General features: G+C 42.2%; 4 protein-coding genes across 13 annotated transcripts; all 4 read left to right on the forward strand.

Moving 5' to 3' along the window:
• Window positions 1-573: 573 nt before the first annotated feature.
• Window positions 574-6796, forward strand: Trc8 (TRC8 ring finger protein). 4 transcript variants are annotated; one of them, XM_071713242.1, is made up of 5 exons: window positions 574-981; window positions 1726-1988; window positions 2653-3034; window positions 3365-3732; window positions 3833-6796. In XM_071713242.1, exons 3-5 carry the CDS (start codon window positions 2752-2754, stop codon window positions 5252-5254), a joined length of 2073 nt encoding a protein of 690 aa, XP_071569343.1. In that variant the 5' UTR covers window positions 574-981; window positions 1726-1988; window positions 2653-2751; the 3' UTR covers window positions 5255-6796. The 4 variants fall into 4 exon arrangements, with proteins under 4 accessions (XP_071569343.1, XP_071569341.1, XP_071569344.1 ...); XM_071713240.1 differs by having other exon boundaries at window positions 2677-3034; XM_071713241.1 differs by lacking the exon at window positions 574-981 and adding an exon at window positions 1022-1551 and having other exon boundaries at window positions 2677-3034.
• A 962-nt stretch (window positions 6797-7758) lies between these two features.
• On the forward strand, window positions 7759-20476 carry LOC139776544 (homeodomain-only protein). Its single transcript, XM_071713278.1, has 3 exons — window positions 7759-8048; window positions 19893-20088; window positions 20253-20476. Exons 2-3 carry the CDS (start codon window positions 19900-19902, stop codon window positions 20325-20327), a joined length of 264 nt encoding a protein of 87 aa, XP_071569379.1. The 5' UTR covers window positions 7759-8048; window positions 19893-19899; the 3' UTR covers window positions 20328-20476.
• LOC139776539 (cilia- and flagella-associated protein 61-like) lies at window positions 11361-17643 on the forward strand. Of its 7 annotated transcripts, XR_011719111.1 has the most exons (4): window positions 11361-11869; window positions 12026-14564; window positions 14640-14755; window positions 15130-15471. XR_011719111.1 is itself a non-coding variant. In XM_071713269.1 (3 exons), the coding sequence occupies exons 1-3, from the start codon at window positions 14951-14953 to the stop codon at window positions 15698-15700; spliced, it is 447 nt and encodes a 148-aa protein (XP_071569370.1). In that variant the 5' UTR covers window positions 14851-14950; the 3' UTR covers window positions 15701-17643. The 7 variants fall into 7 exon arrangements, 1 of the variants encoding a protein (XP_071569370.1); XR_011719107.1 differs by having other exon boundaries at window positions 12026-14983; XR_011719110.1 differs by having other exon boundaries at window positions 12026-14755.
• LOC139776542 (cilia- and flagella-associated protein 61-like) lies at window positions 15875-17643 on the forward strand. Its single transcript, XM_071713276.1, has 6 exons — window positions 15875-16012; window positions 16203-16307; window positions 16460-16537; window positions 16961-17077; window positions 17189-17257; window positions 17440-17643. Exons 1-6 carry the CDS (start codon window positions 15875-15877, stop codon window positions 17626-17628), a joined length of 696 nt encoding a protein of 231 aa, XP_071569377.1. The 3' UTR covers window positions 17629-17643.
• Window positions 20477-20870: the final 394 nt, after the last annotated feature.

The raw sequence follows: 20870 nt of genomic DNA on the forward strand, positions 1-20870 counted from the left end.
TTTCTATCCTTGTTCTACACTTGATGAGCGATAAAGATAGAATGATGCAATAGCGCTAATAGCGCGCTCCCCGAACGCAGCCATAGCAAACAGTCGGATTCGACTGTCTTTGTGCTGCAAGTACGCTTCGAGCGCAACGCGTGCACCCTCCAAGAGAGAGAGAGAGAGAGAGAATACCACTATCGATTCGATTTTGTGCAAGAGAGACTATGTTATTGTTACACATCGATGTAAACTACAAGACAAGATAACGCGGTACAGGAGAAGGAAAAACTAAATTGCTCAACAAATATGATCGCGTTCTCGTTTCTTACGAAAAGGAAAAGACTGTAAGGTTTTCATATAAATTGTATAAAATATGTTATAAGAGCGTAACCCTAAAAAAGCGCCGATCGCTCGTCAAGTTTCGCTGTGGCGCCTGATCGGCCTGATCTCTCTCTCTCTCTCTCTCTTTTCTCGCGCGCCCGCGCGCGCTCCTCCCTTCTCCCGATCAATAAAAATAATTCCTTTTCGTTTATTGGCGCGTTTGATCGATGACGGGCAATCGACAAGCTGATTGAAATGAGGTGAAAGGCGGATATAACGGCTAACGGCTACTATAACACAAGTACTTGGTGAGGACTGTGAGATATGCGATATGCGATATTGCGATCAAAGAGGCAGGCAAATGTGAGGCGAAGGAACGAGGGAATACGGATACGCCGCGCCGGGGTGCCCTCGAGCCTCGAGCCTCGAGCTCGAGCGTATCCCGACAATCCCGACTCCCGCCTCCCGCGTCGATTCGCGTTCGATTCGCGCGATTCGAGCAGATTCGAGTTATTCAGATTTCAGAGTCCGAGAGTCACTTTCGTGACTGTTGCCGAGTCATCCAGAGTCATTGCGCGGTCAGGTGCGCCGTGCGCCGCAGACACTGCAGACAGTGACGAAATGTCACCTGCAAATTAATTTCCCTCCTCGTCGACCGTTGGCCGTTGGCCGTTGGTAAGTATAACTTTGCTCACCGTCAGCCGTCACTCGTCACTCGTGACAATACTGACAATAATTGGCAAATCGACTTTTCTCGCTCTCTCTCGCGCGCGCACGTCTCCTTTTTGATGAAGCGCTGAGGCCGCCGCGGCCGCCGAGCGCGATCCTCTGACTCGCGTGATGATCCCTACATTAGATTCGTGTATCGTTTCAACGTCCGGCACAGGCACAGGACAACATCCGGAGTAGGCGTCCGACGAGAGCTCGTTCTCGTTGCTCCACGCCCCACGCCCTTGTTATCTCACCAGATGATTTTCATTTTCAACGCGGTATCGTTTTACGAGGTTAGGTTAGGTCAGGCATATGATGTCTGTCGGTATTCGCGTTTCGCGCCTCATTCGCGCATCTTATTGGGAGCTTTCTAGCAAGCGACACAAGTATCATTTTATCTTTGTTACTCAGTACCAAAAAAGAAAGATAGAACGATGCTTGTGTCGACTCGAGTCAGTTGTGTCGCTTGCTGGAAAGCTCCCAAAGTTTCCTCCACTCGAGGCCTCGAGGCCTCGAGGCACTCGACGAGATTAAGTACCACGTTAATCACGTTAACCACGTTAACCACGTTATACGATATTATATCCTATATCCTATATTCTATATTCAATTCGAAAATCGACACGCGCCAACGCGCAGCGATTTTCTTTCTATCCATTTAAACTTTAAACGTAACATTGCGTATATTTATGCCCTTCGCTTTGACAGTTTTGGAAATTTATCGTGGTCCTGCGCTGCGTCCTGCACTCCTGCACTCCTGCCACTGCCTGCCAGGCTGCCACCTAACCTGCCCTGCCACATGACGAGTGTTCCGAGCCCGAGTGTCTGACGACCTGACGACCTGACGACCAGAGGAATAATGAGTCATGAGATATATGTCTCTCTTTTTATCGATATTAAATTCATCTAAATTGGAAATCAAGTTGGTCCCCTTATAACACAGACATAATACAGCCCTTTTGAGTTTCGAGGTGAGCGATAATGTAGAATCGTTTAGTTTTTAGTTTAACCTTAACGAAATGTTTACGAAGAGGCGGGGAAAGGAGTGGTGAGGAGTGAGGAGAGCGGAAAAGAAAGGGGAGCGAGCGAGCTCTCAGCGAACTCAGCAAACGCGAATCGGCGAATGAGAATTTATGTCATAAATCATAATAATAGTAATAATAATAATAGAGAGATTTGAGGTATGCAGTATGCATTGCACTGCACATATACCTATATCTTTAAGTGGATCCTAATGCCACGACAAAATTATTTTTCTGCAATCTAAACTCTAAACGTCTAAACTAAACTATTCGAGATCGACTACGAGTACTACGGCTACTTACGCTCTTGTTGCGTGCGGCCGCGGCGCGATGCGCGATACGTGTAATGTTTTGACAGATATCATAACCTTGAACCTCAGTACACATGCGTATACATACATCTGTCAAACGTTAGATTTGCATTGTGGTGCGGACAAATTTTCAAAGCAGTTCCAATTAAATTGATGAAAAGTACTTGATTTGAAAAATTACTTTTTTCCCCTCTATTTTTCAAGATATTTCTTTATCGACAAGCGTGTAGTAACATTAATTTATAATTGTTGCACTATACACGCACACGCACACGCACATATATATATATATATATATATAGATATATTGTACGATTCTACAACAGCAAGCTGCTTCCACGTGTGATGCCAGGATTGCCAGGGCGCATATAAAAACGTCTTCCTGAAACAGCACTAGCAAGATGGAGACTTCGGAAAGAATCCTCAGCTTTGCTGATATTGTAATGAGGGTGCCACCTCTGTTTATCATCGACGAGCTACTTAGAATCGGCCTCGGTTTACCCAACGACAATATTGTGCTGAAAAACAATGAATATGGCTTTAAAACTACCAATTTGTCGAGCATCGCTAGTTCCATCTCTGCAGTTACAACAGACTCGTTTCTAATTGAACAATTTGATTTCACTCATCTCGCTTACAAGACTTATCTGATAATTGTGTTCAAATTTTTATGCTGTTGTATAGGTAAGTAGGATCTCTTAATAATTCCAGCAAATTCTAAACGAAACGGAAATTATTTTTCAAGGGAAAAAGCCTATAGCCCCGAGCTAATTTATTAAGTTGCCACTTTTTGCACGCTAAGATATGCGTTTATTATCGCGACTTTCGCGGAGAAATTGCTTTCTTGAGATAAGGTCAAGCTGTTTTTCGTCGTACAACAACCCAAAACCAAAGAGCTATCGCTTTTTCTCTGAATAGATCGCTTTCATGTCGAATCTGTTGCTTTCGTTTTGCGATAACACGTTGAATAAAGAAATTGTGTTTTATAATGTCATACTATTTTCTTTCTTTCAGGTTTTCTCGCAGCCTTATACACGTTTATGTTGTGTACTAGACATTTGGTAATCGTATACCTATATCTAATATCTGTAGGAGTGATATTTGTGTCGTACTGGTCAAATGTTAGTGCGACGAAAGCGATTGTAGCTTACATGAGTGCCGACGAATCGGCAACCAGCATACTTGACAATATATTATGTCTGAATCTATCGGACGTTCTGTATAATGGTCCAGGTTTTCTGATTATCCAAAACTATGTACTGCAATGTCTGCTAGCCAGCGTCTTCTGTTACATACATCTTGCCCCAAGGCATCCCATAGTTCAGAAGCTTCTCGTGCTGAGCTTTATGTCACCATCCATCTTGGGTATCCATCCTTTACCGGTAAGCTTACCAAGTGTATCCTTGGTAGTATAGGTATTATCAAGTCGATAGCCTTAGCAGGCGAATTTACAATTAAGTGAAATATCTTTTTTTTTTCTAGGTGCAATATCTGTACCACGCGCCGGTATGCGCAACGTTAATCCCGCTGGCTGTGTGTAAATTTGTCATCTGGTATAACGGGGTCTCCATGTTAAGAACCATCTACATGGGCTACCGGCATGCACGCAACTTTATAATCAATTACGGCTTAACCGCACTCGCGGAAACGGAATGGATGCGTCTGAACGTGCCGTGCGTACTTCGCACGTTTTGGATGCTGCGAATGGGAGAGCAAGTGGTGCAAATTCTCGGGAATCACTACGGCGAGGAAACGTTTAATTATTACGTTATGATCCGAACGCTGCTGGTAAACGGGTGCGAGACATTGACAGCCGTCCTCGGTATGACCAGCATAATCTCCTTCATCTGCCACTATATCGGCTGTTTCTTCCAATGGATACTACTGACGGAAGACGAAGATGAGAAGAGTATCGGTACGGTGTCCGCCATATTATTTTACATTCTTGCCCTACAGACCGGACTGACGAGCCTCGACAGGGAGAAGCGTCTAATACGACTCTATCGTAATTTCTGCCTATTGTTCACGGCGATTTTACACTTTGTGCATAATATAGTGAATCCACTCTTGATGTCGCTCAGTGCCTCTCATAATCCGGCGCTACATAGACACTTGCGGGCTTTGGCGGTCTGTGCTTTTCTAATATTCTTCCCGCTATCGTTACTCGTATTCCTCTGGTCCCACTTCACAGTGAGCACATGGCTACTGGCTGTATCGGTCTTCAGCATCGAGGTAATAGTCAAAGTACTGGTCTCGCTAGCGATTTACTCGCTCTTTCTGATCGACGCGTACAGGAGCGCGTTCTGGGAACAATTTGACGATTACGTGTACATAATAAAGGCATTTGGTAATACTGTGGAATTCGCTTTTGGCATTATATTGTTCTTCAACGGTTTCTGGATATTGATCTTCGAGTCTGGTGGAGCTATTCGCGCCATCATGATGTGCATACATGCCTACTTTAATATCTGGTGCGAGGCGAAGGCTGGATGGAGCGTCTTTATGAAACGACGGACGGCTGTGAACAAGATCAATTCTTTACCGGAGGCAAAGGCCGAACAACTTGAACGATTGGACGACGTTTGCGCGATTTGCTACCAGGAGATGCATAGCGCCAAGATCACTCAATGCAATCATTATTTCCACGGCGTATGCTTGCGAAAATGGTTATACGTTCAAGACCGATGTCCTCTTTGCCACGATATATTGTACAAAGTTGAAAATGTGCAAAACAGAGAACACGGTGGCGCGGCGGCTCTCGCCACGGCTCTCGTTGAGCAACAAGACGGCAGGAACGACCGTGAAGATGGCACGATTGTAGAAACTAGACGGAATTCGAATGTACAGCCTCGTCAGAATAATCAGACGCAATTGGCCGAACGTCATCCGGACGAGGGCAGGTGAAATGCAGGTGGTTTTTCACGCGCATTTTGTGATATGATATATAGATAGACTCGAATTATATATTTTTAACGCTAACTTTGATCGCGAAATACCGACGTCCAACGTGTGGAATCTCACTCGAAAGTTTCGCTCATTTGTATATTACTCCAACTTTATTATCGCAAAGCATTGTAAATTATACATTGTGATTATCGTGCGAGAACTCGAGTCTTTCCATTTCAATTTCTTGTAAAATCTTGTAAATAAGTTATACGCGCGAGAGAACAGTTACACGCGACGATTATCTTGTAATAAGAAAGTACTTGGCGTACAGTTTCAAACACTTTGGCTCTTTGCCGATTCGATAGGTGTTTACTGCTAAATATAATTTTTGGATCGTTGTTACGCCACAATCATCGTATACGGCGTGACGCAATGGTATACAAGCTTCCACGTACATGTCATGTTGTGCTTCCATTTCTTAATCTCACGATGTACCGACATACACAGTTTTCTATCGAGGGTGAGTGAGAGCAGTGGGCAGGAGAGAGGCACATTTTAAGATTTATTCTATAAAAAATTTAACGAAGACAGAAAGATTTGTGGCTAAAACTTTAATTTTATGATTTTTACAAAATTTTAATGATATTTCCCTTTATAATTAAATCGAAATAATGATTCAGTAATGTTGTACATGTTTCAAGTGCCAGCTAAATGTCGTGTTGAGTATATACGTAACTATAAAGAAGACTGGAGCGAATTATTTTCTTTCAAATTTACGAGTAGGCGATAGTTTTCGTCTTTACTAAGAAATCCCACTGTACCGCTATACACTGTAATTGCAAATAAAATTCCATTATATCGTTTCTTCTTTCGTAAAATTAACATATTATATAGACCAAAATCAAGATGACTTGATGTTTTTGAAAAATAAAAATGTGGGTTCGATATCTCGTAAATATATTTAACGATTATATGCTCAAAATTTCAAACAGAGATACAGAGCGCAGTCATTGATCTGTTAATCTTACGCTCTCTGTGTACTAAATTGTACTCGATATGTACATTTGACGGGTAATTCGCGATTATTAACTGATGTTTCAAGCGGATCTTCACTATCTTTTGAAAACAGAGATTAAGTTATCTCAGTTTGGTCATTTATTTCTGTGGAAATGATAGATGATACGTTTAATCCACTCTATATGTATACATAAAACAATATATGTATAATAATGTCGAAATAAGAGCATACAAAATGACTTTATTTCACTAATTTCGAATAATTCGACTTTGGTGAATTTTATTCCTTGTTATTTACTTATATTCTATATTGAATATTACATCACTTTACATCAGATTATATGCGGAAATTTCTTTTCGTACAAGAGATCAATAAGAAAGTTAAAAATGACCGATTTACCTTGTTGCACATTTGATTATTAACGACTCTTATACGATTTATTTTATTATAAGAGATTAATGTTAGTTTATTAGGGAATGCTGTTATTTAAATTTACAAAACATGTTTACGTTGAATAAACATTGTATTTTTTAGAACTTGAACATTTCTCTTTCTTCAGTCTTTATACGAATCCTACGATCCTAATCGATCATTCTTCGTCGAAGAATTAGAGTTTCTAACAAGCGCACAGAAGAAGATAGCGATTCCGTTAAAAATAACGATTTTTCATTTTTCTTTTTACGGTTAAGAAACTTGGTGCGCGCGGTGAGATTCTTTATCCTATACGTGCGTAGAAAATTATACGTCGTATGTACCTTGGCGCGATGAGAGAGTAACAACCGACAGTAAAGCTACCGGGTCAAGGACGAATTATCACGTGGACCCGCGCGCATTGGCCACGAGAGGTCAGGTCTAGGCTCGTTATGAACTCACGGTATCACGGTATGAGAACATTCATTTCGTCTCGAAAATTGTAAGATAAATTTTACGCTGTGATAAATTGAAAAATTTGGTCGACTTGTCCTGACTATTATACGCTGCTATATACTGACTGAGAGTGGGGAGGGGAGGGAGAGAGAGAGAGAGGGAGATTATTCATGTCAGAGATTGACACATTTCCAATATCTAACGTGTAAAAGTGGGTGTGTATCCGTGAAAATTAATATAAAATATGTACGTCTTATTTTAAAATTCCAGAAGGTAAATATATACACCATGCATAATATATGTATATTATATTTTATATTATATTGTAGAATGCAGAAGGGGAAAGGAGGCGAATCGGTTCGTTTCCACGATACACGATATAGCGGATTTCCAGGCGCGATCGTCGTTTAATTATTCATCGAACGTTTGTATCAGCTCCGTAGCCGTATACCCCGTACCGTGCGCGTATTACAGAGTCGCGTATATCGCGTAGCCATCCAATATTTAAAAACAGCTGCATCTGTCTATATATATTAAACATATACATATATGTGTATATGTATATGTAGAAAACAGTTTCACAGCCTCCCACTCTATGCGCTTTGTGTTTTACATTACGTCGCGACCGTCGCGTTTAGCTGAAAGTCACAGTTGGAAAGTCTATGGTCCAAGGCGTCCAAGTCCCAAGTCAGTCGCGTGCGTACCGTCGCGTCGTCGGGTGTGAGTCTTTCACGTTCCTCCGTTCGTTCCTCCGTTGGTTCGTCCTCCGGTCGATTCGAACGCATCCAAGTGAAAACGATATTCGAATAAGCCATCAGCCTCTCTCGAATCGAGACAGTCATCCTATACCGGTCATACGTCTCTTAACTCTTATAACGTCTTTCAACGTCTCATAAAGTCGCCCTAGATCAGAGAGGTATACGAAAGGTACGTAGTCGCGTAGTTGTAATTTACTGCAACTTTTACATATTTTATGCCAAAGTTACTTTTAATTTCCCGTTTACCAACAAGCACTCCGTTCTAAGCTCGACGAGCTTAACATATATATATATATTCGACCGCGCACGCGCGCGCGGGCTACACAGGGGGTCTCGGTGCAGAGACAATTCAAGCGACATTCAGCTGATTCATATCGAATAGATATCGTTTCAAAGAGATTTTATTATTATATAGATTATATAAATATATAGACGCTCAGTCGCAAATTGTTGATTGACGATCCAGCACATCCTGATAGGGGACTTTAAAGCAATAAAAATCTCATTCGGTCAATGCTGGTCACAGCGCTGTTTCTCCATTTACCGTTTTTTTCTGCAGGTCGACGAGACGAGGATGCAGGTGCAGTCGAGATACAATTAACGTACGAAGAGAATAGTTTATCGCATAATTTAAATAGTCCTATAATCCACTATATTGCTAGAGATATCGAGATATGAATCACGTCGCGTTTCCATTTGAATGAAGCACAAAACTGCGCAACGTGGCTTGACGCTTGACGCTTGACGCGCGCCAGTTGGTTGAGTTGGTTCGTTGGTTGTAGGCGTTGTGTAGCGCGAACAGCAGTGGGAATAGCGCGAGATGACGGCAACTCTCTACTCTCTTACCGATATGTACATATGTATAACTTGGGATTCGGGACCTCGGGTGTACGAGGGTAAAAGCGAGAAGGACCTGCCTTCCTTTAGCGTGCTTGTGTATATCTGGGAACTTGTATGTATATGTTATATCTTGACTATGATACTATAATATATATTATATATGTACGCCTATGTACATGCGTGCGCGTAGCGTTCGTTACGCGTCGGCACCGATCGGCGTTCGAGCGCGAAAACGAATAAGGGTCGGCACTGTCTCACGGAACGATTTCCACTACCGTTCGCTAATCACAAGTCGCAACTCATCGACTCGGGACAAAACGCTTTATCGATCAACGGACGATAACATCAGATAACATTGCCCAAGAGACCCAACTTTTGTCGTACCGTCGTCTCTCTCTCTCTCTCTCTCTCTCTCTCTCTCTCTCTCTCTCTCTCTCTCTCTCTCTCTCTCTCTCGCGCGATTTTCCTTATAATACTTTCTCACTAATAAAATCACCCGACGCGACGGTCGCGCTTTGTTGTTTCGGTCGCACCGCGTCGAGAGAACAAGATTACGCCGATATGTAAAGATCTTTTTTGATTCAAACTATTTTCGAGCAAAATTTTAATTCAGGTCGATGAGAGAGAGAGAGAGAGAGGGGGGGGGAGAGCACATTAATATAAAGAGCCATGTTTCCAAGGTTTATCTTTATTCGAGAAATAGCCGAAAACTTGCCGTCTTCGTAGAATCGAAAGATACATCTCACACAATCAGCTCTACGATACTTTGGATCGCATATCGTGATCTCACGTTGCATGACCAAAATCATTATCTTAATAACTCAGAAACGCTACGAGTCAAAGATGTATACTCGAGGGTCGACACGATTTGGTAACGTCTTTGGCAACCAACGAGAAAAGTATATTTCGAGAGGAAAAGGATATTTATTATATTTCCGTAGAATTGTAGGAGTAGAAGCTCTTTAGTAAAACGTACCCGAATCTTCTCCGTTGTTGGCTCACTCTTCTGCCAGAGTAATTTTGCGCTGGCTAATTTAATTTTCGAGCTTAACTTTCGAAAATTGAATTAGCCATGCAGTGATAATATACAGTGGTTCGCCAATTCGATTCCAAGTTTAGACGCGCGCCATATGCGTGCGAAAACGCATGCAGGAATTTAACAAGGAGGAAAGAAAGCCCGATTCGAGTGATCGGATTTGGAAAAAAGGTGCAACCATAGTGCCGTGTTGGTTCCGCGCGCGTCGCGTAAATGTTCGCACTTAAGCAGCGCGCATACGCTCGCTGTGCTACACGTGCATGTGACACACCGCGTGTCTCGTACGATGTACGATGTACGATGCGCCCTGTAAATAGCTTCCGCCAATTCTGTTGAGAACTCTCTCTCGCACCAACTTTTCTTCCTTTCCTTTCTTTCCGAGTCGGTGCTTGGCCGATATCCGGCCCGTTATCCGTCCCGTTATCGCAGTCGCGTGTACGATTGTCTATAGCATATATAATAGCTGCAGGGCTTGCATCGGGCAAGCTGATGTTGAGAAAACCAAGCAGACCAATCGATCCGAATAACGAAGATGAAATAAGATTGAGCGCATGGCATGCAGGATTCTCATCCATATCTCCGCTGTAGAAAAAACGTCGATCCGATCGTTTAGCCTTTAGACGTACGTCTGACCCGTCTTACGTGACACCGACACCCGCGATTCTGTCATCTGTCGGTTACTCCTAACGTCCTAACGTCCTAATGTAAGAGCCTATAAAGAAGCGCCAGCTAATCTAACCGAAAATTATCCGAGATCCGAGAATCGATTGCGATTCACGATTGATTGAAAATTGCCGAACGGCACGACTGACAATAACGACAACACGATTGGCAACTTGGCAAGGATCGCAAGTCACAACTCGCAACCGCTCGCAACTGGCAACTGGCAACGAGTCACAACTGACGGCACGTCACGTCCGTCGTCCGTCACGAGTCATCTTGGCGTTAGCCAACAATCGTGTTCAAAATGTCAACCCCGCGACTCGGCGAGCGAGGCGAGCCGAAAGAGGAGCTACAGTCTAGCAAAATCTCGGGGTCGCGTCGCCTCCAACACTCGGATTTATCACGTTTAGAACGCCTGATACGCCCGGCGACTTACGAAATTTTCGGAGATGTGAAATTGGAACGACTCTAGTACTTGTAGCGAGTTATATTACCATTACCTCGTATACCCATACGCGCATAGAGCCATATAGAGCCCGCGCGCTCTCTCGTTATATTACATTATACATATATAAGATGTAATAATATCATCATCGATATACAAATCGTGCGTTTCCTCCGCGCGCCGTTGATGTATCGTTGCATAAAATTTACAGCGAGATTTGCTGCCTCTCGGTGGTCCAACATAACGAGAGGCGCAACATTGTTTCGGGGATATGCCTCTGCAATTACCCCAATGTTCCGTCCGTGCCACCGTACGATTGGTTGACCTGGTTAAAAACGATCTACGGGTAATCTTCCGTTTGCATCAAACATAGCAAAGTTGACAGTCGCTTTACGATACGCGACGATACGCAATACGCAATGTCGACCGTATATATGAGTTTACTCGATTAGCATCACTTTTCGAAAAGGATCCCCGCTGCCACGGAAAGGAACACAATGTTCGTACACTTGCTCGTGTGGGACGAGCGTTACTCGAACGAGTTCCTCGCGGAGCTATTGACTGCGGTTTTCGACATCACTACCTATTGCCAATATGTGATCTTCGTGGTACCTCCTCGAGTTACGCCAGGTGAAATCTTTTCTCTTCTCTCGATTCTTCTCACACGTCTATTCACGACTTGTCTGAGTTGTCAGAGAGAATGGGAGAGAGAGAGAGAGAGAATGGGAGAGAGAGAGAGAGAGAGAGAGAGAGAGAGAGAGAGAGAGAGAGAGAGAGAGAGAGAGAGAGAGAGAGAGAGAGAGAGAGAGAGAGAGAGAGAGAGAGAGAGAGAGAGAGAGAGATATTCGTATTTGTATTCTCTAGCGAATTTGAGCGTGTTTGAGCGGGACATGACCAGAGTCTTGGCTAAGACCGCCACGCGGGACGTCGCGCGAGACGCGCTGCAATTTCTCTATCTGATCGATCGATATCGATTACGTCCAAAGTTGAAAATACGAAGAGTCGTGTAAGTCGATTTGATATTTGCGCACACTTGGATCGCCGCACTTGCGGAAAATTCACCGAAATTCTTTCCTACATCTATATATGCAACTTGGTTTCGCACTGCGTTATTTCGATTACCTTACATTATATCTTATCTATCATCGTATGACGCCTATAGAGAGGAGGACCACGACGACGTGATAGCGATCGTCGACGGTGACGGTGAGAGTATCCCGGTGATGCACCTAAAGAAGCTTTATGGAGAGTATTGGATCAGTGAGATGATTCGTCATCCGAACAGCTGTCGTCGATTGATCATCGGAGAGGATCCTACTGACGGCTCGGCTGTGGGCGTCGTGTGTCTCAATTCCACGATCGACGTCGACCCGCTGAACGAAAATTTCGAGTTAACGCTGTACAATGGTCTGAAAAAGCCGTGCTGGAGAAACGACGAAGCGTCGGCGTCGCAGGGAGACGCTCGGTCTGCTGTTTATGGGCCCAACGAGACGCACGCGCCACTCGACAGCCGTCATAGCGGCGAGATAAACGTCTTCGTTTTGGAAATGTTTGCGATGCGCGATGGAACGAGGCCGAGGCCTCATCCCTGGTCCTACGATTTCCTGGAAGCTGCTTTCGATTGCTTTCCGCATTTAGAGTATTGCGCGATCCTCCTCCCCTTCTCGCATCCGTGCTATCAGTTCCTTCAACATTTTGTGGTACTCTTGCACAAGTATTGTAAACCTATAACCAACTAGCGAGAAACATTTCGATTATCTTGTAAATGTAGATAATAAGGAGTAGAATAGAGTAAGAAAAGGGAAAAATTAGAGAATTAGACACACTCTCGATTCTTTTTTTCATCTCGATAACAAGAAAGTAAAAAACATTATCAAAACGAAAATGCAGCGCGTGCCATTGAGATGTAACCGAGATTTCCCGATGACGCTGTATATTGTACACCGAGTGGTTCTTCGCGAGGAGATGAGCTGTCGCCGCGCCCGACGACAAGACCGAGAAGCTATAGAGAAACTCTTGTTCACTGTGCCAACGAGACGCGAGGTCTTGGCTGATTTTGATTTTGCGACGGATCCTTTACAGCTCGATTTAAATTGCTTCGTCTTTGAAAGTAACGACACGATGCTGGGACTCGCTATACTGTGGTCTGTGGCCTGTGGTTATTACGTATATATTTTGATGTACCTAGTGGATGTATAGTTTTCACCATATGAAAAATGTGAAATTCAAATATTCAAGGTGAATATTTGAATTTGAAAACGTGTTTTATTTATTTTACGTTGTAGCGCCGAGAGGCAGGTAAATTTCGTTACGAGTCATTACCATGTAGAGGATTACGTGTCTGTGCAGAGTATTCCTCAAGATGATTACGGACGTCTCTTGCATTTCGTTCTCATGCCAATTTTTTCCGCTTATCATCGCTTCTTCTTCCGCGAGATCGCACGTTTGAGCGAGTTAACGGTAATTTTTTATCGGCTTCGTCACGAGGATCAGAGCACCGTGGTAAGCTATACGCAAAATAACAATAGCTCCCAACACGTATATAGTAATAGCTTCTAACACAAAGTAAGAGCATCGAATTTTCACCACAATTATAAGTTTACTTAGTTTATTATTATTATTATTATTATTATTATTATATACTATAAATAAAAGCTTAAACCGTTTAATCGGTAGGAAAGTAGCCTTACCTATAATACAGTAGTACGTTATTCGTATAGACGTGGATGTGTCCCTTGGTATCCTGTCTGAACGATATGATTCCGGTTGATCCTCGTAGACAAGCTGAATACGAATTCCCGATTATTCTGGAAAATCTTGATAACTGTGAAAATAATGCAAAAGGTAAAAGGGCGGATGATGGTAGATTTTCTCTATTCGTGACGTCGCCGAGACTAGCAACGATGCCACGTGTAATTATCGACGCGAGGATCGTCGTCGTTGGAGCATCGGACTGCGGAATTGCATTCGCGGAGTATCTCGCTGTACGGTAAAACGCTTTCATCAATTAAATTATAATACATGACCTGGATCACTGGATGTGATCCGTGCGTGAACGCGACTAAGCTTGCCAAACGATACGTATCCTATATATACGATGACGTTTCAAAGATGGAAAGGATATACGGATGGTTATATATATATATTCCCCTCCCCCCCCCCCATAGCTATTGTATCAATATCGAATTCTGATGTAGATCATCGCAGCGTTATACGCAATTGACAAACTTTACGCTGATATCACCGCACGGTATACCATTTGATAACGAAACGAGTCGCGCAGAGGTGTGTTTGCTTCCATTCCGAGGGAGGTTTCACTCGGGATATCGTCGCTGCATGGCCGCACGGACTTGGATCAATATCGTCTACGGGACTATGACAGCGATCAACAGGTGTGGTCTTTCATACATTGATTTGATAGATGTATATAATACTTTTATCTATATTATTTCTATAACTCGAGTAGTATACTTGACGCAGTAATCCAGCAACGTTGACGAGATGATAGTCGATCCTTGTTCCTTAAATTTTGACGTGTACATCGTACGAGTATTTTTATTCGAGTTTCCTCACGCTAGGAAGGAGAAATACGTGACTGTGATGAATCAGGGAAATTTCGCGTATGATTATTTGGTTTTGACGTGCGGCTTGCAGTATCGGAACTCGACGTTACGAAAGAAAATGAAAATGCAAAAGCAAGAGTAAATGTTGCTATCCATAATGTATTGTAATACATATTATATGTATATGTAATGTAAATATGTTTACTTTTCAAGAGGAAACAAGATACAAGACCAAATACCATGGAATTGTTTGACCGTAAACAATGACACGGAAGCTTCCGTCTGCTTCAGAAAGATTCGATGGTTAACGGGAGATTTCAAACAAAGGAGTAGGTGTAGCGATTAGTCAAATTGCCATTTTATACATTGTTTCACTACTCGTCGCACTTGAATTTCTCACAGAAGAGATATTTCTTTACGGACATAATATCGATTGCTACTGCGCACTTGGTGGTTTGATCAAGCTTGGCGTAAAGCCGTCGTGGATCACGTTGATCGAGCCGAGCTTTTTGAGGCCCTGCGAGATGCACGATCAAGCTTTCTTTCACGATTACGAAGTAATGATTACGATTGTACGAGCTATAATATACGGGGTTGCGCCGTTTATCTAGCCAGCTATATATATTTAGTAATATGTAGTATGTATGTACGTACATCGATCGTTATAAAAAGAGTATACGTTATGCTTATGGCATATCCTAAGGTGGACAAAGCGGTGACGAATGCCATTTTACAAAGCGGAATTCAAGTTTTTCCCGCATGGAACATGATCGATTGGGCTCTGATAGAGAACGACGATGCAAAGCTCATGATCGAGAGTGTCACGATTGAAAAGGAGGACGAAACGAAAAAGTTGACTTGCAACGCTCTTTTCAACTTTTACGAGAAAACGATCGATTTAAATGCGTTCTTAGGTAAGGGAAGATTGTTTCTCCAATCCAATGCGAGAGACATCGTTTTATACCCCGCATGTATTTATTATGTCAATTGTGTTTAAAGTCGCGTTTGAAAAGTCGATATAAAAAATAAACGATTTTTCGCTTCACTTTATTCTCTGATTTACCGTTTCAGCGTTCCGTCGAGCCGGTCTCATTTTCGATGGCTCGCTAGTAATAGACCCCGAGTGTCGCACCAACGATCCGTTTATTTTTGCCGCTGGTACCGCGACGAGATATTCCAGAAAGTTTTACGCGGACGCTTGGCAGCACAAACATTACGATAGCATGGAAATCGGAGAGAGAGTTAGTGCGGAAGAGAGGGCAATCTCTTTTTAAGAAAATAATGTTTAGTATCGTCGATTGTTATCAAAAGCTCTCATTGCGTAACATTTGCGTTTCTTTTCAATACTTTCCATCCCGTCTGCACACCGAAAGCTCGCTCAAATTTTACGGAAAGCCATCGAATGGGACGAGCGAGTTTCCGAGCGAACGTCGAGGAAAGAAAAGGTCATGTGTTTGACACCCTCGATATTCCGTGCGCCTATCGTAATCGCTTGCATTTTACCGGGTGATTATTATTACCTGCATGTACGTGGACCCGGAGAGACAACCTGCCGTAGCACGGCGAAGATTAGTCGCAACCACTACGTGAGTTAACGCTAACGTTTAATGTTAATTGTCGGTCGAATTGTTTGGTCCACGCAAACGGATCGACATTGTTACTCGGGGAGTAGGCTCTTGTAGTTTATACGTCTCTCTTTCTCTCTCTCTCTCTCTCTCTCTCTCTCTCTCTCTCTCTTTCTCTCTCTAACGTTGTTTCTTAAATTCTGATGCGCAGGGTCAAGCATTTGTAACCGGTTCTTGCGAATCTGAAATTGGATACTTTCGCATCCGATTGAATATGTACGACACTGTGGAAAGTGTAACCTGCGTGAGCAGAAAGGTAGTTGAGCAAACAATCCACAACAATAATATATCGCTCTAGAAATGTCGTGTGTCGTGCGAGATTTGTCTCGAGACTTGAAAAGTTGAGACACCATGCTCGCGGGACACCATTGCATTTAATGTCTTCACGTAATGACAATTGTCTTTCAGCCATTCCGATTGCAAGACATGGTCGCTTTATATGGGAAACACGAGAGCATGTTAAACGAATTGAAATTCCGTTTTCGAGTAAGCGGGCAAAGGATATGACAATATTGAAATATTAAAAAGCTAGATATTGTCCCTTAAAGTGTATACGTGGGTCTGTCACATTCAACGCTATTTTTCATTACCTTAAAGTAGATTTTAAAAAATCTAAAAAAATTCATGAAACATATCTAGCTACATTGTAGTTGACGATTTTATAGTCATTTTGATATGAACATCGTTTATTTAATATCTTCTAGGCTTGCAAGTTTTACAGTTACGAGCAGATATCACTTTGGCTCGGACGCAGTAGACCCACGTATACACGTGAAGGGTTATATATATATATATATCATATTCCAGGATTTACCATCACTTAATTTTAATTAATATCTGCGCTGCCTTAATACTATAACGCTACGTACCTAACGCTCTCGCTATTTTTATAAATTTATTTCTCATCAGAATTCATGCATCTCGGATTTCTACGCGTACTTTCGTGAATCTTGGGCCGCGGCGATTCTCCATGACAGATTCGATTGCCTGCGCGTCGAAAATCGTGCTACTTTGCTGTCGCGAATGGTAAGAGGATGACGCTCCTACTCATATGTCGCTCTCGCACAGGTTTATATTTGCACAGATATCGTATGTGCATGTCGCGATATTTATTTATTCTATTTCTTCGACATACAGAACATTTACGACGATTGCGATTTGGTCGACGATTGCATGCGCACGCTAATCGAGTCCAAATGGAAGACGGTGAGTAATTTTACCTACGAGACGAGTTGCCGTAAATAAATAAATATATATATATATACGGTCCTCCCGAGAGCAAGGATTAGGTATCGATGCTCTCGATAATATGATAATGCTAATGATAAGGATAATGATAATGATAATAATAATGATGACGCGAATGCAAGAGCTCGATATTTGCGCAGATGTCTGAAGAGGATCAATGTTACATCGAATCTAGGTATGCTGGCTCGGCTTATCGTCAAGAACTCGAGAACAATCTCGTGAATTTCCTCAAGTTTTACGAGAATGATCTACCGATGTATTGTACTTTGCGTAGACAGCGCCAAATGTATATGGATATCGCGGAAAGTCCGTTATATTTTGACCAATAAAACATTCACAAATTTTCTGAAAGATAAAAGGATTCGTGGAGCGAGAGAGCTAGGAGAGGGCCGAGAAAGAAAATGTAGTATTTAATCATTTTCCCCCTTCTCTCTCTCTCTCTCTCTCTCTCTCTCTCTCTCTATCTCTCTCTCTCTCTCTCTTTCTCTCGCAAATATAAATGAAAATGGTGACGAAAACAATGAATATCAATATATCCCGGATCGTTAGGCTCCCGTTGTATAATCTACAACTGCTCGCAACGCGTGCGAGAGGCTTCTTAGCGTGTGTGCTGCAAAATGGAGTCGATATAAGAAAATTGAATATCTTTATATACAATTAGTGGCAAAGCACTACGTAAATTTCCACTCGACCACGTTGAGCAGATTGCTACATCATACGCATAGACGCGTATATAAACGCATAAACGTTTTCTGGATTAAAATGAAAGCCGCACGAGAGATCAAAATGGTCACATATATGTCACATCCTCGCTAAACGAGAGCCCACGTCTTATACCTTACCTATACCTATAATATACTTGCTACGCGATTCCATCATCCGTAGGTCAAGTTTAACATTCCGCCGAGTCGTTTCGTATTTCGTAACACTCGTAAATGCGACTGCGACTCGCAATTCGCAATGTCGCCGCGCCTATATACGCCCTATACCTTTCGCGAACGCTAGTATATGAAATGTCGATACAAAGGAGAAACAAACGATGCAATGGTGTAACCAACGACTCGATACGAATTTTATTATAATATTTCGCGGGCTACAGCGCGGATTTTTCGTAGAAAATTGTCACCATTTACTCAAAGAAAATATATATCGGTTTGCGATCGTCCGTCATATTCGTTCGATGCTCTCTATACATTTATACGCGTTTTATTACGCGTATGCCAATTATATACATATATTATGTATATAGATATAGTCTTTTCTCTCTTTTCCTCTTCTCTCAAACCTTTTCCTTGAACCCACGCACGTGGGCACGTGCCGCGTGTGCGTGGCACGGTCTGTTAATTTATTGTGGATTTCGTCAATCTTTTTGGTTTATTTCGCAAATAAATCTAATTGCAAGTGTCGCCGTTGCCACGCTTTTGAAACTCGTCCAAAATCTCGCTGGTCTTGATGTGTCGGTCATGGTCGTGCTACTTTTAACTTAACTGCTGGCTTGCCTATCCTGTGTACGATCTATACGGACGTATAGCTACTATATGTATAACGTTTCGTTTATTAATATTAGGCGTTTATCACGAATAAAACGAGACGAAATCTCTCTCTCTCTCTCTCTCTCTCTCTCTCTCTCTCTCTCTCTCTTTCTCCTCGGCAGTCGCAAATATCGCAAATACTCCAGATTATCGCTCCATAATATATATATTATGTGTATATACCTCTGTGAGAGCACGATTGGACACAGCTTTCATATTCATTATTAGACACACACGGCTCTGCATGCTGTAACAAGAAGTCGTTATGTTGAGAAAAGCCGATCCGTCCCGTCAGCGTACGTGTTAGCGAGCGCATTTTACGATGGGGCAGCGCTAAAGCGATTGCACGTGTCACTTTAAAAGTCTAAAATATTATACAACTGTACAAGACCCATATTCGCGGCTTCGCGTCACGTCACAATGAATCATCTCTCTTTTGTCGCCGTAATTACCCCACTGCTGCTGAAATCTTACAGAACCTTTATATATGTATATAGGTACATACTGGCCGTCCATCGTGGCTTACAATCAGAGTCTCCGCGTCCGCATGCGTCAAAGGAAGCAACAAGTCACGATTTCGAGAATCGGTTCTTTATAGCCCTTACAAGAGTGCCGCTTTAATTATTAAATGCTTCTAAAAAGTATATTTGTCATATTCATTGCGTAATGCGCGTGCCTTTATTTTACATGCCTTTTATATTGAGGAAAACACATGGTGCATCTCTTGAATTTTATCAATATCAATATAATCAATTATAATTATCTGCACCAACTATCAACTGCGCGACGACTTAATTATATTATAAAAGAGGAAGAAAATGAAACTGCAGGAGTTTTAAAGCCTTGATAAATCATAAAATATATAAGTCACAAAATAAGCAAAATGGCTGCACCAATGTGTGTATATGTAGACGTAGACTGTTATAGAGTCTACTAGATTGTGCGCTACATCTTATCTAGCCTTAATTGTATTATATCGTATTACATTGCATTACATTGCAGCTCGTCTCTCTTTATCAGTTGACTTTTTCGTTGATTCGAAATACACCTTCTTTTCATAGGGGCAACATGCTCAAGTCTTATCCCACGCCATATTCTACCAGCGGAGTTGGTAGGACCGGTACTCGAGTGATTCGCTTGACGGTGAATCAGGAAGCGGTTCTTCAAGAGCAGTTTAACAGGTGGCCAAGAGCACCTTATACCGCGGACATTGTACTCCTCGCGGCTGAAACAGGTCTTCCCGAGGCGGACGTTGAAGTGAGTTAACACCTTAATACATATCGAGAGTACGTAAGTATATAATAAATAATACAAGAGATAATTAGAGAGAAAGAGTCTTACGATACACGAAAGGAGTAGAGAGCGAGTAAAGTTGTACATCGGCATAAAGATACATTACAAGTTCTTGGCTCTTGTTTCAGGGATGGTACGCTATCAGATTGGCTCAGTGGCGGAAAGAACAGGGTCTCGGCGGGAATATACTGGGCTTGCACTGATCATCGCGCGCGCGAGAGAGAGACTCAATCTTATCTCACTTCTGTACCTGAAACTCTCATCATGTATACGGACAGATATATGTAAACAGACTGACGGCCAATTATGCGCAATGTACCCTTCTTCGCCTTAAAGTTGCTTATTTACACAAGGTCTAAATTTCATTGTTTACAGTTGAAGTTTTATTTAATTATTTATTGTAAATGTGTGTAACGGAAAAAAGTTTTCCTTCTCACGTGCGGAAAATGAACTGGTAATAACACGAACGTGTAACATTCACACACCCTCACACAAACACACACGTTCAATGTTTTTCCTAAGCAACGAAAGATCATTACAAACGTGTTGTTCAAATGTTTTCTTTAATTATAATAACACTCTTTTACTAACAAGCGTTTTATTTATTAAATTAATTAGATTTAATCAAATAGAATGTAAAATTAAACAAGTTTAATTGAAATAATTCAATCTAACTACTTGGGTATACCCCCGCGTGCGTAAGTAATTATTAAGTGAGCGAGGGAGGCAGAGGGAGAGAGAGAGGG

Source organism: Temnothorax nylanderi, unplaced genomic scaffold, assembly GCF_030848795.1.
Source record: "Temnothorax nylanderi isolate EJ_2023f unplaced genomic scaffold, tnyl_v1.0 TNYL_tig0122_pilon, whole genome shotgun sequence".
Taxonomy (NCBI): Eukaryota; Metazoa; Arthropoda; class Insecta; order Hymenoptera; family Formicidae; genus Temnothorax; species Temnothorax nylanderi.